Genomic DNA, 26,792 nt, shown 5'->3' with positions numbered 1-26,792 from the left:
GGTATACAGTTCACCAGCACAAGCAGACATTAAAACCAATTTAGCAATTCTTAACAAAACTCAATCGAACATTTACACTCAGAATCTTCAATAAAGCATCTTTGAATACAATGTCACTTTGGCATTTTCGTTCGAATCATAACTATCGAATATTTTTCATATTTTCTATAGACGGGGAATTGAAGACATTATCGCAGGATAAAAATGTTACAATAATTCCTTTCAAAGGTACGTATATGTAAACCCCCACCAATAAACCACAAAGTACAGACTATTATTATTGCTTACCTCATTCGACCTCCCAACAGACCATCTAGTCCTATCCTCCAGAAGAAAAGGTAAATAAACAAATTCTCAGACATGCTATGTAGACTTAAACCACCAAATGGAACCTTACAATTGTAAAGTTAAAAATAAGAAAAATTGCTCCTTAACCCGAGAAGAAATTATCAAACCCAATTACCCAAGAACTTAGGATCACCCCCTTCAATAGATTCAGGACAGACACAAAAAATAAAATGCAATTGTAACAAAGCACACCTGTACACTTAATATGATGAACCTCAGCTTCCGGGATAACTGCTGTGCCCAAAACCAGAGCAACTGAAGCTTCAAAAGAATATGAATAGCTTCAATCTTCAATGAGAATGTTCCATGGAGGAAATTGAACCCAAAACTTTGTCTTGCTCCACATGCACGGCTCAACAACAATCAGATAATGCTAATACTCAAACGAACACGAAGCCAATAGATCCATAGATCTGAAGTATAATATAGCCATGACAACAAGCATTGGAACTTGGAAGACATTCTCTGTCAATAAGAAATTAAACTTGATACTTTAACAACTTGTCCTTCACTGAGGGCTCCAAAGCTGACATGAACTGTTCCCAAGCACCATCCTTGAGCATCTGGCAAAATATTTCCAACCTCAGAATAATGCATTAGACATCTTATACCTCCAGATAATATACCAGTGAGAGCTCATGAGAAAAATGAGATACTTTTCTTCTTTTTCCCCATTTATTCACCAGGTTCATCTCCAGATGAAACAACAAAATAATTCATTAAGGAAACAGAAAGATAATTTCATCAGAGCCGATGTTAAACTAGTGGCATCCCAGGAGCAAATTGGGCAGGAAACCCCTCAAAGATCTATTCACAAATTAGCGAGTAAAACGATAAAGACATCATGAAAAGATACCCTTCTAGCAGATAAAAAAAAAGAAAAGCTTAATGCAAAAATATAACCCGAACTTGGCACTGTTTATTCGGTGAACACCTGAACTATTTTTGTCTTATGCACTGCGCACCAAATAAATAATTTCAACCTCAGGAGGGTAGTTAGGTATTATGCCACAATAAACTACTCCCTCCATCCCAATTTATGTGACATTCTTTCATTTTTAGTCAGTTCCAAAAAGAATAACACCTTCCTATATTTAGTAACAATTTCAACTTTAAATTTTCCTTTTTACCCTTTATGAGATGATTTCTAGCCACAAAAATATCTATGATTTGTTTCAGAACATAAGTTTCAAAAGTCTTCCTTTATTTCTTAAACTCCGTGCCTAGTCAAACACTTCACATGAATTGGGATGGAGGGAGTATTATATCAAGCAGTGCTTACTTGCTTATATCCTTGCAGAACCAGACAGATTTCTTTGTGTAAATCTTCGCTTCTTATCTCCTGAAAAGGATCACAACCATAAGGAAAGTTCTCCGAATTTCGTATTTCCCTCCACTATTGAAATACAACAGAAAATAGAAAGCTTACATGCCAACTTGCAATGGCTTTACACATAAAGACAAGTGAATTCATTGCACCTGATGGATTTGCCTTAACCTGGAAAAAATGAAACCGCTCCTCCATTCAGATAATAAATTTAACAGGTTCTAAAGAATAACTCTTCACTGGTTTTGAATTTATGAGAACGTCTTGCATTTCTATAGTATTTGTATCCATCATGGATATTCTGCCATAATTTTCCACGATACATTGATATTCTGCCATAAATATTTTGATAAATCCATATCTGTCATAATCTGAAGTCTTTCATTAAATTTTTGCTTCACTTAAATAAAGTTATAGTTGATTATACTGAATGATATTGCACCTGTAGTACCAAATCTCTAGTTTGATAAAATCATGACTACCTCTAAGCCAATTGGCATCTTCTTCATCGCATTCACAAAGAGATAGTGTCCCAATTTACAAAGTGATGTAAGTGGCCAAGAGAGAGGACAAAGTAAAGTTAAATTTTAAAAATATACAAAGAGATACTTTCCCAATTTTATGGCATTCAGAATTTAGTCTCGTCAAACCAGTTCAGTGCTTGAGGTTGGGCTATAAAGATTTTCAGGCTTAAAAAGGCAGAAATCCAAAGCTGTCAATAATAGGATATTCATAAGAGTTTAGCAGTATTCAGTCATTGTGATCTGAACTAAAGAGGCAATATTAAAAGACAAAACTACCATTGCACATAAACCATGAAAGGCATCCTCCTTCTCAATATCATCACGTATCCTGCCAGAAAAAGAGCGCAAGTTGTCGGTCATCAACAAGGCATTTTGTGCACTATAATAGTGCTGAACACAGCTCAAACATCAATACTTGATGTGAACACCCCAGAACTAACACAACAACAATGATAGGTGCGGAGGAGATCAGGAATGTGCGGGTTACCAATCAGAGATCTTCATCACATATTAACATTCATTTTCATGAATTGGAAAACAAAAAGACAAGTTCACTAGCTTCACATTGTGAAATGGGGGTTTTCTTCTCAGGCAAACTTGACTAACTAGTGCACTAGTACTGCGGCAAAGGAAAAATGGGTAGCCAAAGTTTTTATCACCTTTTTCGTTTTTTCCACCTCCCAAAACAAGATGAACTTAAAAAGAAAAACAACACTACAGAAACTACTTACATTCAACCATCTGCTCTACGACCTCACACATATGCATCCACTCCCATTACGTACGAATAAAAAACACAAACACATACCATGGCTTCGAAGAAAACGTTCTTACTTTTAACCATGCACTATCAGTCACTAAAATAATTTCACTTTGATGTTAAACAAGTTAAAGCAAAAAAATTCTAAAGCAGGTCTTTTGGGATTTAGCTACCCAACTTCAGTTAAACAGTATTACCATGCTCGGATGGAGGTATGTTAAGTGACATTCGTTTAAGTAAATGGAGTAAGCCAGTCTAACATTCGTTAAGACATATTTGGCCAGCTTGACTGCAATTCTCTATGTTTAATGCAAAAAACTAACAGTTCATTCTTGTACGATGCAAACCGCCAGTCACAAACGAATGGAACAATTGCAATTGGAGTAAACTTACATAGACAGGGCAAAGCACCATGCTTGCATAAAATGCTCCATATGCGGTGACACAAGCTCCGGACAAACCCATGCAAGTCTTCCAAGGGTGATTGCACTGTTTTCTATCAGTGACTTGTTGAGACCCTTTTCAGAATCAAATATAAAATGAGCAAGACAATACAAAACACAAACTTGGTCACAACGTACATGCAGGTATGCATATACAAACAACAGAATTAACCAAACAAACAACAACAATAACTACGCCTCAGCCCCAAACAAGCTGGGACTGGCCATATGAATACTCACAAACCATGTTCCACATTTAAAGTCATCCCAGGCCAAAATCATACGAAACAAACATGAAAAATAAAAACGAAAAATACTAGAAGTTCTCTATATGTCCTACTGGCATAATAATCATAAAATATTTCAATCTTAGATATAAAACAGATAATTACCTCAGCATGTTGAAGGATTGGTACTAAGCACGAGACGACAGACAGGACTACTGGAGATATCTCTTTCTGAACCTGAAATTATGGCGTCTCACATCAAACTTGTGGTCCATAAAACAAGACCAAAGAAAACACATGGTATCTATTGGAAATTTAAGTCCAGACACAAAAGACGGAGCATAAAAGGAACCAAAAGAAGATGACCAGCACAGCACACATGAAAGGTATATATATTTGTCTTGAGAAAAATGTAAGTGCACCTCTGAATGTTTTGTCCTCTCATGAAAAACTGACTATGTGACAGACAACTTGAGCGTCACATATTAGCTTCATCAGTTTGTCAGCTAGGGAGTCTCTTGGAGAAGTCTCAACCAAAGAAGCTCACTACTTCCAAGAGTCATAGCTCGGGATGATGCTTCTACACTAGATCTAGGGATATCTTGCTTTTACTTTGGCAGAAAACCTAAACTGCACTGGATTCAAAGCCAGCCCACAACTCTCCTATTTCCCATTTTAACACTCTACTTGATGGAATGAGTATTAATAAAGGCCTAAATGACTGGAGACATGCCAGTCTGAGTAGGAGAGACTCTAATAGCATGTTAAGAAAATGGACCTTAGACCCAAGTCAACCACAAATGCTAGCTCATGAGGTAAAGATTGTCCATAATCATGTAAGGGGACAACGACTCATTCCCTCAACCAACGTGGGATACTTTAACAACATTGACGGAGAGGAATGATATATTGACGGTGTAGAGTCGGATTCCGTACATATCAGAAATTGCCTCTTCTAATTTCCTTTTGCTGCACCTGGGATTGCCAGTCTATATGAAAGATTAGGTGCACTTTGCAAAGAACCATACTTTCATAGACTCTCTACTTTTTGGCATATCCATACAGGTTTATTCTCATCTTCAATAAGATTCTTGTTACCTGATAAGGTGATGGACCTCATTTTATAAATTCTTACTCCAGGAGGCCAAAAATAACAAATTGAAAAGTTAGTAACTGCCATGAGACAGTTACTCATGTATTGGGTAGTTTTTTTCTGGAGAAAGGCGGCAGGGAATTTTTGCAGACAAGTATTCAAACAATAAAACTAATCCTTGGGAGAGTTCTAGCCTCTCAAATGTCTAGAAGTGTCATGTCTGTACAATTTCAATGTTATGTACTGTGTCTCTGTCACTTGTATCCATTTCAGTAATTATTCTATTCTGTCTGAATGTCATTTCGTGTTTTATGCTGTAATTAGGGAATTCTCAGTGTGGGCGTGGTTATTTCAGACTTGCTGAAGTAAATTCTGTTTTTTCAGTGTTATCAATCAGTTTTTGTTCCTGTTATATCCTATTTTCAGATAAGTCTGTCATAAGGAAAAACTATCTTATTGATTGATTGTCTATACACATGATTTTAGTCACAAGAGCATAAAAGAACAAGTGCTCTCTGACACAATGATCTTGCAGACGAGGAAAATAAGGAATACCCAAATATGAAGTTGGATTATGTGACATAAAAGGGCTTCTTTGTGTTTTTCTTAACTTTTTCTTTCTTCCTCCCTTTTTCTTTTTAGATAAACGTAGTGGAGAGTTTTCGAGTATTACCACATTCTACTAACATTACATCACTTCTTCATCTAATCCAGATCTAATGATCTTGGGAGCAACAAATTTGTCAAAATTACCTTGATTGCTAATTCACCAATCGCCCAACAGGCGTTGTTGGCCACAGAAATGGTTTCCTTCAGCTTGGAAGTGTCCTGTAAAAGCATCTATAGAGTAAATATGACAAGGAATCAAACAGCTGGAAACACATTAAGAAAGAGAAGAGTAGTTCATACCAGTTGCTTAGTGGCAACATCAAGAAATTCCGTCAACCGAGGCCGCAAATGAATGGAACAAACCTAGTAGCAACAAGCAAAGGAATGTTAGCTGCGAAAAGAAAGACTGCCTTTTCAAGGCATTTGGATTTCCAAACAGAAATCACAATGCTAACCACATTAAGACCGTACTACAGAAATTCAGATACAAGCTGAAGCCTATGAAGTGGGCTCAAGCTCAAAGGTTAGGTATCAACTTACCCTTGCAAGGTCACCAAGCAAAGCAAAGGCACTCTGCCGAACATCAGGTGCATCATCCAAGCAACATTGCAGCAGCAAATCCCTTAAATTACCTTGTGAAACCTAGAGAAATTGCAATTCCACATTGAAACATAAAATAAGATTGTCCATGCAGCTTGGTATCAGAATACTGCAAGTACTATTTCAAGCACAGAAACCAAAGTGTGAAACAAGTGACATATAGTGGTTGGAAAGAACAATCAGAGAAAACCAACTTGAAATTCAATGCATGCATCAGTTTTGGAGGAAAAAGAATTACCAAACTCTCAAAACTAGTGCCAAGACCTTCAGCAAGTCCAGACAGCAGGTCCAAAGAACAAACAATAAATTCTCGGTCATATTGTAATCCAGCTGAAGCAGGATCAACCTGCAATCAAAACTCAGTAATAGTGAGCAGAGAAGAGAGCATCTTAGAAGTCGGGGCTCAGAGGGGTAAATGAATAAGTTGCTTATCAAGAACAAAAAGCATGCAACTGAAAGAAGCATAACCCTCTGACCTTGCAATGAAAAGGGTTCAACCTTCTCATTATAGCAACCGTAAAATACAAATATAAACTATGCGAAAAGTTAAAAGAGGACACCCCAAATTCAGAAAATTACCGCAATATACTACAAAGTAAATAGTAAGACTTAATAAGAGAACTCCCCAAATTCAAATATACAAACAAAATAGAAACAATATAATATATATGTGAGGTTGTGATTAGACGAAGATGGCGGACATACTTTTATAAACTCTTGAATGAGGAGGGGGACAGGAACATTGTGATGGGTGAGCTGGAGCACTCCGAGAGTCGTCGTGATTTTGGGTACCGTAGGTGTACAAAAGTTGAGGAGGTTGAGGGGGCTATGCGTAAGATGAGCAGTGGTAGAGCGACCGGGCAAGACGAAATCGCGGTAGAATTTTGGAAGAACACTGGCTGGCAGGCTTGGAGTAGCTTACTGCATTGTCTGATGTCATTCTTAGGACAAAAATGATCCCCGAAGAATGGAGGTGGAGTACGATGATTCCGTTGTACAAGAACAAAGGTGATATCTAGAATTGCAACAATTATAAGGGTATCAAGTTGTTAAGCCACACTATGAAAGTTTGGGAAAGGGTGGTCTAAGCGGGGTTGAGGAGGAGTGTGTATTTCCGAGGACCAATTCGGTTCATGCCGGACCGATCAACTACGGAGGCCATTCACCTGGTAAGGAGATCGGTGGAACAGTATAAGGAGAGGAAGAGGGACTTGCATATGGTGTTTATTAACCTAAAGAACATACAACAAAGAACGAGAGAGGTTCTATGGAGGTGCTTGGAGGTTAAAGGTGTCCTTGTAGCTTACACTAGGCTGATTAAGGACATGCATAATGATGCTAAAACCCGGATTAGGACTATGGGAGGAGACTCAAAACACTTCCCAGATGTGATGGTGTTGCACCAAGGCTCAACCCTTAGTCCGTTTTCATTTGCCTTGGCAATGGACGTTCTGACGCGAGACATCCAAGGGAGGTTCCATGGTGCATGTTATTTGCAGATGACATAGTATTGATTGACGAGACGCGAGGTGGTGTTAATGCGAGGCTGGAGGTTTGGATACAGCCTTGGAGTCAAAAGGTTTCAAGTTGAGCAGGACCAAAATGGAATACTTGGAGTGCAAGTTCAATGATGTGACTAAAAGCGGACGTGGACATTATGCTGGACTCATAAATCATCCCTAAGAAAGGAAGTTTCAAGTATCTTAGATCAGTAATCCAAGGTGATGGGGAGATTGACGAGGATGTCACACATCGTATCTGAGCGGGGTGGATGAAATGGAGGCTCGTATCCAGTGCTTTGTGCGATAAGAATGTGCCACTAAGACTTAAAGGTAAGTTCTACAAAGTGGTGGTTGGACTGACTATGTTGTATGGGGCTGAGTGTTGGCCAGTCAAGAAATCACATATCCAAAAAATGAAAGCAGCAGAAATGAAGATGTTGAGATGGATATATTGACATACCAGGAGGGATAAGATTAGGAATGAAGATAACCGAGACAAGGTGGGAGTGGCCCCGTGGAGAAAAAGATGCGGAAATGAGGCTACGATGGTTGGGGCATGTGAAGAGGAGAGGCAAAGATGCCCAATTGATGAGGTGTGCGAGGTTGGCCTAGGTGGGTTAAGGAGAGGCAGAGGTAGGCCAAAGAAGTATTGGGGAGAGGTGATTAGGCAGAAGATGGCACAGCTCCATCTTACCGAGGACATAATCCTTGATAGGAGGGTGTGGAGATCGAGAATTAGGGTAGATGGTTAGTAGGGACGTATTTCTTTTCCATACCAGTAGTATTAGTATTATTCTTGTATTCTCCAATTTCACTCTGGCTGTCCTATATTCTCATATTTTCTGATTCATAGATTTCTACTACTCCATGTTGTCTCTTTCGCTCCGGTGTCTTAGTATCTTCTTGTTGTTACTGTTTATTGCTACAGCTTCTTTTTCGTCTTTCTTTGAGCTGAAAATCTATTAGAAACAGTTTCTCTACCTTCACAAGGTAAGAATAAGGTTTGTGTACACACTATCCTCCCCAGACCCCACCTACGGGATTACATTGGGTTTGTTGTTGTGTTATATGTATGGTTGTGAATGTAGAGAGAGTGCAACACACTCAAAAAGATTGCAGACATCACTATAGACTTCCAAGGCCAACATGTGTTGCTCTGTGCCTCGTTCTCTCTGCTTTTTCCTTGGTTTTTTTTTTTTTTTTGGGTTGGGGGGGGGGGGGGGGGGGTCCAAAATGTGCATGTAGGTGACTAGAAGGATGACTTAGACCATCTAATATAAATAGTGAAAAACTTGTCTTTCATAGAAAGTATTAGCCAATTTATATCTATCAACAAATATAAAAGAAACAAAATAAACGAAGCACTCAAATCAGAGATAGAAAACAACGGGATATAGTATCGTATAAAACCTTCGCCAATTGTTGCGACTGGATGATGGTAATGCACCTCTGAAATACTGGTTGAGCAAACGATGCAAATCCAGTACCCAATGCCTGAAAGAAAAGAATGGATATCTATAATATGTGGTTCTATGCTGTTTCACATCTGAGAGTACTTGCATATGTAGTTTTCTACAACAATAAGTTAGCATGGTCACATAACGTGCTAGCAATATAAAATAATGAAACAGAAGTTATTCTCTGAAACTTTGAAGGTATGCCCCAGATTCAGGACTAAACAGGGAAGTTCCCTGCCAAATAATGAAAAGCCATAATGTACAAGCGTGATTTGGAGAGAAAGCAACCATAATTTGGAGAGAAAGTAACTAAGATTGACAAAGATCCTACCACCTAGACATATAAATAATAAGTAAACCTCCACAATTTGTCAACCAGACCCTTTTTATATCCCTGCAGTTTACGATAGTCAAACAGCATCATTTACCAAACTACTGCAGACACTTTGAAGCATGCAAAATAAACAATAAAAGAAAGCTCCTGCTAAAAATTTAAGCTAGAATGCCCAATGTAACTCAGACACACAAGAGATACCATACTCAATTAGTTTTTAGCTCCTCAACATAGGATGATGCAAAAAAGTCTTGTAAAGCATACCAAAAAAATCAACAACAACAACATGCATACCAAAAAAAACCAAAAATTTTAATTTCTCAATCCGAAACTACACAGAAAAATTCTCTCTTCCTGGCTTTCTCTCCGGTAAGTCATATCTCCAGCGAGACAGTACGCTAACATGGAGAAGAAAATATTCTTCATTTCAGGTGACAAATCTTTCGAGATTTTCGAAATTAGCGAGGATGTAGACAGATGGTTCATATGGGTGGAGCGTGGTCGCAGGTTTACAAGTAGAATCAAGATCGACGAAGAAAATCTAAGATGGGTCTGTGAGCAGATGATGCAAGCTTCAAGAGGGTATGGAGATCTCTACAGAAGATGGGGGAGGAAGATTCAGGCATACACTTACAGAGTCTACCAGAACTACAATTCCTACGGAAGGTATCTCAGAGTTGAAACTTGGATGGGGGACAGGAAACCAGCATTAATTATTCCGGAAAATGATTACAACTGAAGATGGGGAGATATAGCTGGGAAAATATTACACTTTCTGGGAGAAGCTTCCAACTACAAATACAGGAGATTCACAGACTTACAAAATAAATCCTACTTAGATGCTGCAGAAATTTTAAGATGGCCCACTCAGCAAGACACCTCAGACGAGAAAGATCCAAGTGGATTTACAGATGCTAGCTCTTGATTTATCTCTAAATGTCTGGTTGGTCGCTTCAATGATTCTTTCAACCACAGTCCAAATATTGAAGTCATACAGAAATGGTTCATCTCCCGGTGGCAGGTGACAGCAGGCCTTAGAGTTACTTTCATCTCCCACAACCAGTTCCTCTTTGAACTCCCCTCGAGGCAAGAAGCAGTTCGAGTTAAAGCAGGTGACTGGTTCTTGAATGGCAGACATTTAACTCTTGAGTGGTGGTCGCCGGAATCTGGGTCAACTCCGGCGAGTGAAGTTGCGGATCAAAAATGGTTAAAAGTCTTCGGAATTCCTCTTCATGGCTGGACCACTAGCACCTTTCGCTATATTGGAGATTTATGTGGAGGTTTCGTGGGCATTGATGAAGATACAAAAAGCAGATCTCACCTCCACTGGGCAAGAATTTGTGTTGAAAACTTTTTTTTAGATCATCCGCGTGAATTAGAGCTGTCTCTTGGAGATCTGAGATATAAAATCTCGATTCTGGAGGATGTCCACACGTCTATACTTTCCGGTGCTGGGGGTGTAGCTGATGAAGAGGGGAAGAAGATGAATGCTACAGTGACAACAATTCTGGAGGTTCCAACCTCGAGCTTCTCAAAAGAACCACTCAATAATAGCAGAGCACGTGTTGGTCAGAAGCACTTTAATTCAAAATTTCCAAAGGCCAAAGTTAATTTGACTGACCAACCCCAGTCAACAAGCTTTTCAGTCCCTGGATCAGTTAGTAAGAAGGCTGGGAAAAATTTGGGCCAAACCCTAGACCATACTTATTATTCAAAAGGCCCAAATTCTAAGTCTTCTAAGAATGATAAAAAGCCTATGCAGATATGGTTGCCTAAAGGGCCAGTTTTGGACCCATGTCTTAATAAAATCAGCCCTTTTGCTCAAGAAAACTATTTCGACCCATTATCAGTTGAGATAGAAGCAACAGGAGATTCTAGAACTCAGCAAAGCCAACTCTCATCTGAAGCAGACGACGAAGCAGAGCCATTGAGCCTTGTCATCCCACGTCAACCATCCATGAAGGAATTTCTATCAGTAAGTAGATCTGAAGCCGAAGCCTCTTCTTGCGACACTCTCTCACTTCCATGGTACGATTTGGGGCCTCAAAGCTCACAAATTATCAACACTCCAGAAGTAATTGAGTCTTCTAGATGGACCAAATCAGTTATGCTTAGGGCATGCAAAGTCTTTGGGATAAATGTGGCTGGTTTTGAGCACGAAATACTTAACATCATTCTGCGAATGGAGCAAAAAAGGCAAATTCAGAAGCAGAAGCAAAAGGCAACAATAAAAGCTAGCAGCAAAGGGAAGAAGAAGCAGTCACTAGAACTGGAAAGATTGAAATGGGGGATGATTTATGGGGGGGGGGGGGTGGAAGTAGGGGATAGGGACAGACATTCAAAGCATTTTCCGAATGAAAGTTAAAATCTTAAGTTGGAATGTGCAGGGACTAAATGAGGAAGAGAAAAGGAGCACAATAAAATCATTAGTGCACAAGTGGAGAGCAGATATAGTGTGCCTACAAGAAACGAAAATTGAAAAGTGGACAACCTCTTTCATTAGGCAACTTTGGGGCAACAGATGGATTGAGTGGGCAGAATTAAAGTTAAATGGGAGAAGTGGTGGCATCATAGTCTTATGGGATAAGAGGCAATGGGTTAATGTGGGAGTGCATCAAGGCCTCTACACTTTATCTTGCATGTTGGAAAGCACACAGGAGGATTTTAGATGGTGTTTCACTGGGGTGTATGGCCCCCATACAAATCCAGAAAGAGAGATTTTATGGCATGAACTAGCAGCTATCAGAGGTATATGGGAGGAGCAGTGGGTTATAGGGGGTGACTTTAACGTCCGCAGATTTGAGAGCAAAAGATATAATTGTGTCAGAAGGTCCAGGGCGATGAGATCTTTTACAGATACAATTCAAGATTTAGGTATCATTGATCTTCCCCTTCAAGGAGCTCACTACACATGGTACAGAGGAGAAGATTCCATGCAAGCCTCAAGAATTGATAGGTTCTTAATATCTCCAGAGTGAAATGACAACTTCAAGGCAATTAAGCAATTAGCTCTTCCAAGAGTTACTTCTGATCATAGGCCTTTATTGTTGGGGTGTGGTGACTGGGAAGCCAATCCATCGTATTTCAAGTTTGAAAATATGTGGCTTCAAGTAGATGGTTTTATGGACAAGGTCAAAGGATGGTGGCAGAACTATACAATTGGGGGCAGTCCAGATTTCATTCTAACTCAAAAATTGAGAAGTTTGAAAAAGGACATTACAGTTTGGAACAAGGAGTCATTTGGCAGAGTGGAAGCACAAAGGATCAAACTGCTAGAGGAACTCGCATTATTAGAACAAGCAACTGAAACAAGACATATGTCCCAAGCAGAAAAGGAGAAATCCATGCAGCTGAAATTAGACCTCAAAAGAATGGCAAAGGCTGAGGAAGTCTCACGGAGACAAAAGTCCAGGTGTCTTTGGCTCAAAGAAGGGGATAAGAACACCAAGTTCTTCCAAAGAATGGCAAACTCCAATAGAAGAAATAACAGCATAGATAAGCTAATGATAGAAAATGAGCTATGTGAAGATAAGGAAGTCATTAAAGCAGAAATTTTGAGTTTCTATCAAGACCTTTACACTGAGAATGAACAATGGAGGCCAGAATATAACTATTCAAATCTGCCAAGTCTTTCTCCCACAGAGAAGGCATGGTTAGAGAGAGATTTTGAGGAAGATGAGGTGTGGGCTGCAATCAACTCTTGTGCTCCAGACAAAAGTCCAGGTCCGGACGGTTTTACAATGGCTTTTTTTCAAAGGTCATGGGTCTTCGTTAAATCGGATTTAATGGGTGCTGTTAATCATTTCCATCAACACTGTTATATGGTGAGGTCCAATAATGCTTCTTTAATTGCTCTAGTTCCCAAGAGGAAAGGTGCTATAGAGCTCAGAGATTTTAGGCCCATAAGTCTCATTGGAAGTGTCTATAAGATAATTGCTAAACTCCTAGCTGAGAGGATCAAAACAGTCATCGACAAGCTGATTTCAAAATAGCAAAATGCTTTTTTGAAAAATAGACAGATCACAAATACATCATTGATAGCTAATGAGCTGCTAGATGGGAGGTTGAAAAGTGGTGTTCCAGGTATTCTTTGTAAGTTGGACATAGAAAAGGCCTTTGATCAAGTTAATTGGTCATACCTTCTTTCTATTTTGAAAGGAATGGGGTTTGGTGACAGATGGATAAGATGGATCAGGTACAGCCTTACTACTGTTAAGTATTCCATCTTGGTGAATAGAGCTCCAGTTGGTTTTTTTTCACCACAGAAAGGAATTAGACAAGGAGATCCACTTTCTCCTTTTCTTTTTATCCTTGCAATGGAGGGTTTGAGCAGAATGCTTGATAAGGCAAAACAAATGCAGTGGATTGAAGGGTTCAGGGTGGGAAACAACATAATTGACCCAGTTGCAGTGTCACATTTACTCTATGCAGATGATACTTTAATCTTCTGTGGGGTGGAGAAGCTTCAGGTCCAGTACCTAAATTTGACTTCACTGATTTTTGAAGCTATCTCAGGATTACACATTAATATGCAAAAAAGTATGATTTACCCTGTGAATACAGTGCCTAACTTGGAAGAGTTGGCTAGTATTATGAGTTGTGTAATTGGCTCCTTTCCAACAACATATCTAGGCCTTCCACTGGGAGCAAAATACAAAGCAATAGGGGTTTGGAATGGAGTTCTTGAGAAGGTGGAAAAAAGATTGGCAACTTGGCAAATGCAATACCTATCCATGGGAGGAAGACTGACACTGATCAATAGTGTCTTGGACAGCCTACCAACCTATATCATGTCCTTATTCCCTATGCCTAGAAAGATCCAAAGACAACTGGACAAAATCAGAAGATCCTTTCTTTGGAAAGGGAACAGTGAAGGCCACAAGTTTCATCTGGTAAAATGGTCTAAGGTAATTCAACCTAAGGATCAAGGTGGATTGGGTGTTAGAGACTTAGCCAAGCACAATAAGAGTTTGCTTATGAAGTGGTGGTGGAGATATGGTCAGGTAGGAACATGTTTATGGAAGGCAGTAGTGAATGCCAAGTACGGGAAGCTAAACCACTGGAGTACCAAACAGAGTAGAGCCCCTCATGGTGTTGGTCCTTGGAAATTTATCAACAGTCTGAAAGAGGAATTCTTTCGGGACGTTTCATTTAGAATTGGAGATGGCACCTCAGTTAGGTTCTGGAAGGATAAATGGCTTCACAATCAACCATTAAAACACTCATCCAGCCCTGTACCAGATAGCAGTCAATCCGGACTCAAAAGTTGCCCAATGTATGTAGATCAAGGAACATATGGGACCCCCTCTTCAGAAGACACATGCAGGAATGGGAACTTGGAGAACTCTTTGATCTTTTCCGGCTACTGGAAAGCTTTCAAATGAATACACAAGCTCAAGACAGTTTAAGGTGGGGCAATCTGAACGAAGGTTGTTATTCAGTCAAGGAAGGATACAAGAAATTGTGTGCTAGCAATGAAGTAACTGAGCTTTGGCCATGGAAGCTAATTTGGAAGACAAAACTCCCCACAAAGGTCATGTGCTTCACCTGGATAGCTCTTAAAGGTGCGATTTTAACCCAAGACAACTTGTGTAGTAGGAATTTCCAGCTGGTGAATAGATGTTACATGTGTCTAGACAACTCAGAATCTATAAACCATCTGCTATTGCACTGCAGAGTGGCTGCAGATTTGTGGCACATGTTCCTCTCAACGATTGGCATAAGTTGGACAACACCGCAAGGGATAAAAGAAGCAGTTGAAAGTTGGAGTCAGTGGAAAGTTGAGAGAACCATCAAGAAGATCTGGCAGATGATCCCAGCAAGTATATTTTGGTGTATTTGGGCAGAAAGGAATCGCAGATGCTTTGATGGAATATCAACTCCCAACAGCTACCTGAAAGCAAAGTGCCTTAGGAATCTATATAGCTGGAGCAACCTTTCCTCTGTAAATGATTTAATTCCATTTCTAGATTTTATTAGCTCTCTGTCTTTGGCTTGATTGACAACCAAAGGCTTTTGGTGATTCTGGTTTAGCTCCCTGGTCAGAATTGTATTTTTGTGTAAATGGAGCTAACCAACCTCTTTTGTAATGATTTGCATCTTCCTGATGCCAGCAATATAACATCTTACTTCATCAAAAAAAAAAAAAAAAAGTCTTGTAAATGACCATTATGCTTAAAATTGAAAACTCAACCTCCCCACTCCCCACCCCCCCCCCCACAAAAAAAACCAACCAACAGGATAATAAAGACAAATAACAAAGTACAACAACAAACCAGTAAAATCCCACTCCCATTGGTGGGGTCTGGGGAGGGTAGTGTGTACGCAGACCTTACCTCTACCCCGAAGAGTAGAGAGGCTGTAAAATAACAAAGTAATGCACCTATAATTTCAGTCCAGAAACTATAAGATGCAAGAACATCAGACCAGAGGCTTACGAATAACAATAAGTCAATATATTCATCCAAATATTTTACAAGACCACACCAAAAAGAAAAAGTAATTTAACCAATCACTGATAAGAACCTGCAGCAATACTAAATGACAATGATATATCAGCTCACAAAGAGAAGGGAACCATAAAAACATGCAAAACATTTACTTGAAAAAGTTAAGACGCATTTAAGGCAGTACTAACAGCAATAAATGCCATGTGCACAACATTTTTTCATCAAAAAAAAAAAAAAAATCAACCTGGGCTATTGACGTAAAGCACTCCAGCAGCGGGAAAAGATCCTTGTCTGAATTTGGTATTTGCTGCCACTTTTCAATTAATGGGGGCATCAAAATCTCGAGATACCTTGGCTGTGTAAACCAGCAAAAGAATTAAAAAAGCAAAAATCAGATATCACAAGCCGACTAAATTTCTTTAAACATAACCTAAAATCATAAAACAAAAGGAGCACTAACGAGTTAACATGTTAGCTAACACAAAAAGAGTGATGCGCATAATCTACCTGATTAAGTTCCCCTCCAACTGCATCTGCCAATGTTCCAATGGCATCATACACGATTCTAAGGTTCCGTCTCTATGGACAAATAAAAGGTCAGACGCTTTTAACAAACAGAAACACAGCAAGGTGTCAGCCAATGTAGGGAAGACAAAAAGACCTGGTATTTTCCGAATGCACACATCAAATGTTGCAGAATGATTTCCAAGCATGGTGCTAACTCTTCTGCAGCCTCCTGCAAAAAGTAAACCATCAGTTAGGTATACATATAAAAGAACCTGAATATTACAACAGCTTAGCACAAAGACCTCTTCAAGAGTAGCAAAAGCTGAACAAGCAGCTTCTTGCACTCGTTTATTATCATCCAATACTCTCCGCAGAAGACCCATCAAAATTTTGTTGAATTGTTCACGGCCTTCTGGATGATCAGTGCCCTAAAAGAAAGTCAAACAAACAGCACGAAAACTTAAAAATTATCCAGTGACGCCAACATATTGCAAAAGGAAACTTAATTTCAGTCAAATGGAGAACTGAAATTAACAAAAAGGAAAAAGGGTCTCAAGCAGCAAATAAAAACTTCAACAGTCGGAAACAAGTAGTGCATGATAACTTTTTCTGAATAGGAATTGGTGCAGGATAACTTCAATAAGCTAACATATATAAGTGATATAACATTAAGTATATATAATAATTATGTACTTGATAATTAGTAAAAGCATCAAAACTTAATTTAACAGTCAATATTGGGGCAGCCAGATTAGTCGGATACACGATGACCACATTGGACCGTTCATCTACATCTCACAAAGTGTTGTTAAAGGCGTGTTTAAGCCCTGAAGCGTGGCTCAAAACATGTTGAGCGCTTCGCCTCGCTTTATGGGCACTTCAGTGTTGCATCAAGGCTAAGTATGCCAACGAGTGTAATCCTGAAAAGGCGACACTAAATAATTGATATTTCACTTTATCGTAATTTTTTTTCAATTTCTTTGTCCATATATTTGTTATTCATGCTTATAATTATTGGTCTTACACTACATATACATATTTTTACTCTTTCTCTAGTTGCGTCTTTTTCATTAAAGCCCACGCTTTATTTGCGCTTTGCGCTCAAAGCCCCAACGGATCTTGGAGCTTTTTTGCGCTTTTCGCCTTTGATAACACTGCTCACAATATTCTTAACCCTAAGATCAACAAATGTAGATATATCAGCAACTTAAACAACACCTCATACCCCCATGTCAGGCAAGGCTCGGGGCTGAAAACTATTTTCCAGTTTGTAACCACTGCTTTACCCATTCTCTATTACAACTGAAAGTATAAACAACATTCCTACAAATATATCTATTTGAGGGTGACAACTAAACACTAAACCCTGAAACGAGAAAATACCACATCATTGTGATGAATTTGACCCAAGAAGGGTTGGTGGTTTAGGATCGCCACAAACTCTATGTAAATATGTTGGCCATTTAAGTCACATGTATGATAATGTAGCTTAGAGCTAGAAAAGGAGCATTTATTACCAACCTGAACGATATATTTGCTGAAGCGGGACAGTGTCCAACAAGAGATGCTTCGGATTAGAGGATACTTGTCATCTAAAAGTGGGATGAGAAAGGTAATGATCTGAATGGGAAAAAAAAAGAAATGAAAAGAAAGAACTTTTAAAAGACAAGTTTCTTCAATACGTGCATATCTCAGAACATATATACCACTCACTTCCCGAAAAAAAAACCAGCAATAAATTGCAAAGAAAGACATGACGTGGTGGTCGCTCAGAAACCAAACTTCTCATACATTTTATATACAATCTCCTTCATCAACATAAATTCTTTTTCTAGGTCTAGGATGCTTGCCAATGATAGGATTACCTCGGATAAATGAGGGAAAAGCCCATTTAGGCAGCCTTCAGCTATAGCACCCAGAGCTAGTACAGCTGCTTCCCTTTCCTTCCAGGCTTCATCACTCGTATTTGACAATTTAGTCTGTCCAGATACAAGAAAGTTGCAATGTATTAGATCCATTTATCGCGAACTACTAACCAAAAGGTAAAAGGACAAAATTAACTTCAGTTCTAGTTTCTCTCGTTTCCTTCTTTCATTAGTATGATCAGTGTTTCAACACACGACGATAAAACTTTAATTCTTCAAATTGATGTTATATTGATCCTCTAAGGGAGTTGCTGCCTAGAGGGAAGAGTTCTGCCATTGTTATGGGCAACAACCACTTATTTGATGAGAACAGGCCCGTCAAAATATAGACCATTAATGATAATTTATTTGTTCCCCTTTATTTTAAATTGCACAAGACTATTTTCACAATCATTTATCTATAGCATCTTAACATATAATTTAACCTAGCATATTTTATAAGGTTAAAGTTTAATTAATAAAGGTACCAAGAAGGTACACAACAAAAACAAACAACCCCTGCAATAATTTCAAGTTACATAATTCCCAAGTGATTCAAAGAAATCCATATACTGATCTTCCACTCACGCCAAAAAATAACAAATTTTGTAGACAAAGGTCATTGACTCTAGAAATATGATTCTTTTTGTTCTCAAAGCAAGCACTATTTCTCTCAGTCCAAATTGTCCTGAAAATACACCAAGGGATAGTCCTCCAAAACTTCTTCTGGTTGTTTGCTATCTTCTGCCCATTCCAGCTTTCCAGTAGACTTCTAACATCTGAAGGCATTACCCAAACTACACCACACAAATTTAGGAAGAGCTCCCAACACTGCTTGACCACTTTGCAATGGATAAAAAGGTTATTGACTGATTCCAGATCCTCTTCACAAAGATAACATGTATTACTTAACATGAAACCTCTCCTCTGCAAATTGTCTTGGGTTAAGCATGCTTCTCTGATCGCAACCCACCCAAAACAAGCTTCCTTGACAGGTGCTTTGGACTTCCATATCATTTTCCATGGCCAATTTGGCTCAAAGTACTCTGACTGCTTTTGCAAAATGCTACAACTGCTTTAACAGAGTATTTCATATCACTGTCTGCTGCCCATAGCATAACACCCTCCTTATCTCCTTCTACCACTGCTGTACTCAATAATTGTATTAATTGTCCAACTTCCTCCATCTCCAAATCATTGAAATCTTTTTTAAAATTCAGTTGCCATCCACCAGAAGCATAAAATTCAGAGACACAACCTTCTTGGGAATCTAATACCAATCTACATCAGTATGCAAACATCTGAGTAAAGAATTTCCTTTCTTTACCTTTTTGAGAGAGAGAGAGAGAGATGAAAGCTAGGAATGAATAGCTGGATTTAATTTCACAAATAATCAATCACCTGAACAACAGGCATCAACATTGGTAGAATATCATCACCGAACACATTTGAGAGAATGTCCAGAGCAGCTGCACTGCACTTGCGTAAGTTCCACATATTTACTATGTCTTCATCCTATAATTAGGAAGCATAATGCTGATATCAAAGGCCATAGAAAAGTGAGCACTAATTAAGAAAATGATTGGTCAATTAAACCACATACATCATCATCTTCACCATCCTCTGAACCATGAAAACGTGAAGAATGAAATCTAGGTTTGATATCCTGTCCATAATGACTTCCAATGTAATTAATGCCAAGTTGCCAAATGGAGAGGATTAGTTTTTTAGCTAAAAAGGAGAAATGACGACCAAACCTGATCACGATCTGGCAGAGATCCATCCTCCTGTAATAAAACGTAATAATGTTTGGTTAAGCAAAAACAGAACACAACAAATCATTTCAGACTTATTTGACATCTGAAGATGAACTAAACACCAAACCTCAGCCTCCAGAAGTGACTCGTCATCATCAGCATAAACCATGTTAGACAGCAAAACCTAAAAGTGGTGCAGGAAGCATTATGCATAAGAATATGCTAAGACAAAAGACACATAATACCAATATGAAAAAGATAATTAGTTTGTGGATAAAGCATACCGGAATCAACCGTGGCAAGAATTCTCTCAAGTTTTCGGGGGGCAACTGAGCATCAAAGTATGCGGACCTGTCAATGACACCCACATCCAATCAAATTTGACAAGAGATCAATTCGCAATAGAAGATTCCCAATTATCCAAAACAAAGCAACAATTCTCAACCATAACGTGAGATTTTTGAGAGCAGACAGAACAGGTAAAAGCAAAAACTTCGAGCACCCAAGAGCATAATTTATTTATGAAACATAATGCAGCCCCAACCACAAAAAAGAGGAAGATATCCAGCAAGTAGAACTCTAGAAGAACTTAAGCAAATCCATCCTGCTGTATTAATAATAGGTGCAATTCTTGGGTGCCAGAACATTTTCTACATATTTCACATAAAGAAAAAAAAAATACTCAGAGGGGTCTCTATTTGGGGCTCACCACATATCATTACTCACATTATTTCTATGGTACACTTCCATGACTTGCAAGGTAACTGGAAAGGTTTACAGTGTCATTAGACCAAATTTCAAGCAGTCAGTATCTATTAACTCATTCTCTCTCACACAGTATCTAAAACAATTCTCACATTGCTCTGGCTCTTCCCTCTCAATTAAGTATAATCTTAATATTTAAAAAATTAAGTATAATCTTAATGATCTCCCTATTCCTTAACTCCCTCTTCATTAGTGTAGAGACTCTTTTCCTAATCTATGTTCTCCCTCCAATTTATTTGGCATCTAGTCCTTTCATCCTAAAATGATTTAACTATTGTTTACAAACATCTCTTACTAACTCTCTAATACAATAATCTCGCCTAACTTCTTTGAGTCCTCACCATGCTAGCTAAAATTCTTCTAACAATGCACGCGTATCCAAAATATATTAAGTGGAAGGTGCACGGAGCTCATGTGATCTCTAATATCAAATATAGCTTTAAAACGAATGATAATTGTATATTTTCGCCAACCAGCTTATTGAAATTTGAATTCAGTCCATTCAGGCAAAGGAAACCTAGTCACACTTCAAAATAGAGACAAAATCTTACCACCAACATAACATGTCACTAAAGGTTCCCAAACCATGTTAAATAATACATCATCTTTACAATTCCATCAACCATTTTATCAAAAACAGAATAAATCTATAGCATAATAATGATGAATATTGTGCTCTCAATGCAAAGATTAGTAAAGAATTTCCAGCAAAATGGTGTATTCTTCCTCCACCGTTGACACAATTATCATGCCAGTGAGCAATATGAATATCTAAAATTGAAGCACTGAAAAAGGGGAAGGTTACCAAAATTCACAAGCTTCAAGTGCCACTTCTTCATCTGGATCCTTGTTGACTTGCAATATATATTCTATAACATTCCTTAAGTGTGGCTGTGTCAAAGGACCAGAAGTTGATTAAGAACATGTTAAAAGAATAGAAGTATGCTGTTCCATGTTCCTCTCACTCTCTCAGGCAAGACCATTAATTAAAGTGTACAGACTGTTCAGTTTTTCGTTTTCCTAAATCTCACTGCATATAACATATATGTAATACCTAAAAGGGAAATCAGGAAGTGGAACCAGTAGTTTAAACCTTCTATAATGAATTCAACTTCCACACGGTATCCTAATATAGAGGATTCATATCGCTAAGCCTAAATAGTTTGGGGTATAGTTGATTGCTTAATTGATTCATTGACAGTGTACAAGTGATGCGGCATTTTGCCCACATTCCCCCTAACCCCAATAAGACAATAATAAGACTTACTTGGTGCAGTTCAATGATATCTTCACTTGTAAAAAAAAGGCAATAATAAGCCTCAAACAATCAAAAAGTACGAATCAAAATAAACTTACAGTTAAAAATACTGTTCCTTCAAAATGTTTTAACTTCATTGTATTTAAAAATTTAAAACTTTTAGAAACCTGGAACTCTTTCCGCAAATAAAAGCAAGTGCAAGTGGAAAGGAGATGTGACAAATAAGAGAATAGGCAATTAATTTAGAATGGAAAGAGATGTCACCTCCAAAAAGGCAGGACGAACTTCAATTAGTTGAACAAACGCTGCACAAACCTATTGAGAAAAAGGCAAACTGAGTAATTGGTGCCAAAACTATTTTTTTTACTAAGGTAGCAGAAGAAAACTCTCTACAACAGTCAAAAGCATAATTGATATCACAGGAGCAGACTTCAAAATCTCTTTGCAGGTGGGCATGCTAAAATAAAAATTAAAAAAAAATAGATTTTGTAGAGAAGAGTGATATAAGAAAGAACGAGTGACAAATAAGTAGAACAATCATGTCAGTTAGAAAACCATCTTCCATGTCATTTAACACTACAGTGTTGTCAAAGGCTCACTTAAGGCGTGCTTAAGCCCTGAAGCTCAGAAAAGCTCAGGGAGGGCGCTTCGCCTCGCTTAAGTTGCACCTCAGCCTAAGGCAAGGCACTAAGACATGCACCTCATTCTCCATGAGTTTTGTCGTAAATTAAGCGGTTCTAAACAGCAAACATAATCGGAAAATAAGTGTACTAGTTGTAAAGGAAAATATTATGAATGAATTTGGTACTTTGTTCTTGAATTACATATATTATCTCCTTCATTACGTCTTTTATTACTTGAGCCCATGCTTTATTTGCGCTTAAAGCCCCAGCAGACCAAGAGAGCTTTTCGCCTTTGACAACACTGGCAGTGTTATCAAAAGCGAAAAGCGCAAAAAAGCTCCAAGGTCTGTTGGGGCTTTAAGCGCAAATAAAGCATGCGCTTTAATGAAGAAAGGCGCAAATGGAGAAAAATTACAAATATGTATGTGTATTCCAGGACTAATATCTATAAGCATGAATACCAAATATATAGACCAAGAAATTGAAGAAAATATCAATTGTTTAGTGTCGCCTCTTCAGCATTACGCTCATTGGCAAGGAAAAGTATGCCTTATAGCCTTGATGACGACACTGAAGCGCCCGCTACGCGAGGCGAAGCGCTCAACATGCTTTGAGCCTTGCTTCAGGGCTCAAGCGCGCTTTAAGCACGTCTTTAATAACACTATTTAATAGAGAACTGAACATATGACTCCCATCATTCTTGAAATAGAAAAATCATAGCCCTAGCACAAAAGACAGCTAAGTTCTAATAGACATACAAATTTACCATTACCTCTTACGACGAAGCTAAACAACTAGAAAAAAACACTCAGAAGAAACATCCCATCTACCAGGTGCCTACTACAAAGACCATTTTAACCTATTAATACACCAGATGCTTGATCTGTGAACTAAAGTCATAAATCTCTTAACAGATTTAATTCAGTCTTACGAGCTCAATTTATCCTGCTACAGCTATCATAAATAAGCGTACATCAAATGATATTGATAGCAATTTTGATGATGTGCACCACAGAAGAGAGAGCATGCATATGAATTAGATATCCCAGCAGTTACTTACCAACTTCCGCACCTCTGGAGCAGGGTCATTGGCAAGAAGAAACAAACCTTGAAGATATTTATCCATGGATAGATACAAAACCTATAACAGTAGCACTGATCAGATGAGCAATGGAGTCAAAATGGCACAAAGGCAGCAGAAAGGGTAATAACTAGATAGCCCAACAGAAGAGGTACTCACTTTAGGCATCAGCATTATAAATTGATTCACAGAACTCAGTGAAAGCTTTCTGATAGTAGCATGAGGTGACTGGAAAAGCTGTCCGTGCAAAGGTCAAGTTAGAATGATACTATGAATTTAGCATCGAATATCAAATATACAGCAAACTATATGATAAATGAAGCAACATCAGATAAAATTGGGCAAAGAAGTGAATATAAGGAAAGGGAAGAGTTCGCTTACCAGGAGAAACCTTGGAAGGAAAACAGTAATGGGTCGATCAGATAATCCAGAAATATCAGAATCAAGAAGTTGAGGAACGTCCTCACAGATCTGCATTACAGAAAATGTTCAGCAGGCCAGTTATGTGTTAGTTTAACAAAGATCTGACACATGTCCCACTGTGGCGATTTTTACCACTGTTGTCACTTTACACTCACGTTCACTAACAATGTAACAAGAGACTAAGATCATCACCCTTACAACATATGTTGCAAAGAGAATTTAGCAATCTTTGAGGATCTCACATAATGAGCACACTACAGAAGAAATAGTTCTTTTTTATTATAGTTATGCAACATTTTCAAATACAGATATTGACACCAAGTTTCACACTGTATCCCGTGAAATATTATCGAGTGAAATATTAGTTAAATAACAGTAAAATGATACCTTTGATAAGGCATCCATGGCTCCTTCCATGTGATTTATGTCATTACTATCCAAGCTATTGACAAGTGCCTGTAGCAACTCTGGCCATCCAGCAACTCCGTCAATCTGTACAAGAACACTAATGATAGTCCCAGTTGTAGACCTGATGTGTCTATCTGCCGCCCCGAGAGAAGGTAGCAACTCAGATTTTATGTACTGCTGATTAGCAGGAGGCATGTTTTTGAAGGCAGTTCTCAGGTTATTTTTCAGTAGCAACCCAGCTGCTTGCCGAACGTCCACTGACTTCCCCTGTTATAAGGACCAACCAGATTGTTGAGTGGAAAATATAGTAGCTTTCCAAAATATCACCATGTTTAGACCAAACCCGTTCCAATTGCAATATGAACAAGATGATCTACCATGCATCAAAAAATAGATGTCAATACAAGCCATCTTTTCACTGTTGTGAAATCCACTACATGCTAGCAACATAAGAAAGTTATAATCCTATAGAATATCAGGGAATGAAAGAGAGAGAGAGATCACAATGCCGCCAACAAAGAAGACCTAGGACTCAATGCAATATTTAAATCAGAGAATGAAAGAAATGGAGAGAGAACTCACTGTCAGTGGCTCCGCCACTGCCAAGGAAGGAGGTTCAATTGAATCCCCTTCGTTGGAAAATCGTTCTGTGCAAACAGGACAAAAACAACTTTTTCGTAAATAGATTAACTTTTGAATCCCCTTGTAGTGGCAAAGGCAGTTCAAAAATTGCTTGAGGTCACAAGTTCAAATTTTTTAAAATCCCCTTGTTACAATCCTGGCTACGCCACTCCTCACAGCATCGCCATAAAGAAGACTTAAGACTAAATGCAACAGTTAAGTTTCATTGGCATTGTCCAAAGAGCAATTCAACTATCAAGGAAGCACATAGGTATGACTTTGCTAACTCCATAAAGAAGACTAATAACTTATGTAACAACTAAGTTTAAAACGCATCCAAAAGTCAATTTAACTTTCAAGTAAGCACTTAGGGATAACTTTGCTAAAAGAATCCACACCACAACCATTTCAACAAGGAAGATTTCGAACTAAGTAAGAAAAAAGTCAATCCGTTAAATAATTGAATTATTAGCTAAGAGTCAATGAATTTTATCACGAAAGAAGAGTCTATGATAAAGGAGTGATACCTCAGCACGAGCGAAGATAAAAGCGAGGTAGTTATTGAAATCAGGGAAGTGAGAGTAGTGTTGAAGTTGTTGCCAAATCTGAGACTTATCTGAAGTCGGAGACATCTGTTGCTCCAATAATCCACAGATCTCTTTGAACCCTTCCTCTTGTGGTTGCCATGTTGTTCCACTCGCCGCCGCCATCTCCAATAACGATAATGATCGGAGCAAGTGATTAATCAGCGAAAAGGATTTTTTTTTTTTTTTTTTTACAGAGAGAAAGGAGAGCCGACGACGAGGCTTTTGTGTTTTTCAAAAGAAGAGAGGGGTTTCGGCCTTTCAGGCATTTGTGGAAAAGGTTGGATCGTCTGTGTGAGGGTTTACGGTGTGGGATTGTGTCGCTCCCAACCCAAATTAAACACGCGGATAGATTACTAAAACCAAACTTTAATAAGAGTCATTAAATTTGTCGTTAAAATTATTAGATGCAAAATTAATTTTGTATAGCCGATTTCTTCTGATAACTCTTTTTCAATTGATCTTAGGTAAGATATTCTTAGTTTTAATTTTGAAAAACTCTTTTCCGTTGAGGCGACAGTAAAAATTGTTAACATTATTCTATAAGCAATATACGTTTCTGAAAATAATTAATTTTCTTAATCTAGATAGATATATCATTAAAGTATATCTTCTACTTGTACTATTATCTCAACGTTATCAAATTTTAGCTGAAAAAATAATATCAAATTAAAATAATAAAATTTGATTCAAGAAGTTAATATCTTGAAATCATAATTGACGTTAGCTCCTTAAATATGATCGCTGCAATGCTTAAAATATTAAGGAAAAATAATAAAGAAAAGAAAGGTAAGAAGAGACTCACTAAGAAGATGTTTTGGGTCCTTGACTCTAGTTTTTAGGAATAGCACTCTCAAAACTTGGACAAAGAGAATATAAAAGTGTAATATCAAGTCTTTGAAGAGTAAGCTAAAAAGGATTTAAAAAGAAAAACGGGTCCATCAATGAAGTTAGTGGTCAAAATGTAAATAAGGCAAGAAAATATTTGCGCTTAGAGTGATTCCCATACAGATATTTATCGAAAGGAAGATTTCTTTTTCCAAAGTTATGCTAAACAGTCCTACATAATTATACTTCTCCTTTAAACAATAAATATTCTTTAAGAAAAATTTGTTTACCCGAAAAACGGTACAGTTGAATTTTTTCATAATTTCTAGGCAAGTGGATTAATTTGATCCAAAAATAATG

General features: G+C 38.1%; 1 protein-coding gene across 2 annotated transcripts; it reads right to left on the bottom strand.

The window, feature by feature from the left end:
- Positions 1 to 29: 29 nt before the first annotated feature.
- On the bottom strand, positions 30 to 25,869 carry LOC104090638 (transportin-1-like). Of its 2 annotated transcripts, none has more exons than XM_070186251.1 (29): positions 25,548 to 25,869; positions 24,379 to 24,666; positions 23,950 to 24,039; positions 23,728 to 23,805; positions 23,548 to 23,628; positions 22,129 to 22,179; positions 21,412 to 21,497; positions 20,126 to 20,192; positions 19,969 to 20,025; positions 19,842 to 19,871; positions 19,688 to 19,750; positions 19,486 to 19,599; positions 18,046 to 18,159; positions 17,702 to 17,800; positions 16,483 to 16,608; positions 16,335 to 16,409; positions 16,181 to 16,252; positions 15,918 to 16,028; positions 8,844 to 8,927; positions 6,170 to 6,277; positions 5,872 to 5,973; positions 5,632 to 5,694; positions 5,476 to 5,550; positions 3,795 to 3,866; positions 3,353 to 3,477; positions 2,476 to 2,527; positions 1,778 to 1,846; positions 1,631 to 1,690; positions 30 to 911 (listed from the first exon to the last, which is right to left on the bottom strand). In XM_070186251.1, the coding sequence occupies exons 1-29, from the start codon at positions 25,728 to 25,730 to the stop codon at positions 828 to 830; spliced, it is 2,679 nt and encodes an 892-aa protein (XP_070042352.1). In that variant the 5' UTR covers positions 25,731 to 25,869; the 3' UTR covers positions 30 to 827. The 2 variants fall into 2 exon arrangements, with proteins under 2 accessions (XP_070042352.1, XP_070042354.1); XM_070186253.1 differs by having other exon boundaries at positions 24,379 to 24,772; positions 25,548 to 25,687.
- Positions 25,870 to 26,792: the final 923 nt, after the last annotated feature.

Source organism: Nicotiana tomentosiformis, chromosome 1, assembly GCF_000390325.3.
Source record: "Nicotiana tomentosiformis chromosome 1, ASM39032v3, whole genome shotgun sequence".
Classification (NCBI taxonomy): Eukaryota; Viridiplantae; Streptophyta; class Magnoliopsida; order Solanales; family Solanaceae; genus Nicotiana; species Nicotiana tomentosiformis.
Note: the sequence above shows the minus strand (reverse complement) of the source record. Positions and strands in the feature narration are given on the sequence as shown.

Coding starts and splice junctions, on each gene's coding strand:
- LOC104090638 (XM_070186251.1), bottom strand. CDS start 25,730: ATGGCGGCGGCGAGTGGAACAACATGGCAACCACAAGAGGAAGGGTTC. Junction 22,180..23,547: donor CTCCAGAGGTGCGGAAGTTG/GTAAGTAACTGC, acceptor TTTTCTCAATAG/GTTTGTGCAGCGTTTGTTCA. Junction 2,528..3,352: donor TGGTGCTTTGCCCTGTCTAT/GTAAGTTTACTC, acceptor TTTTTCTGGCAG/GATACGTGATGATATTGAGA.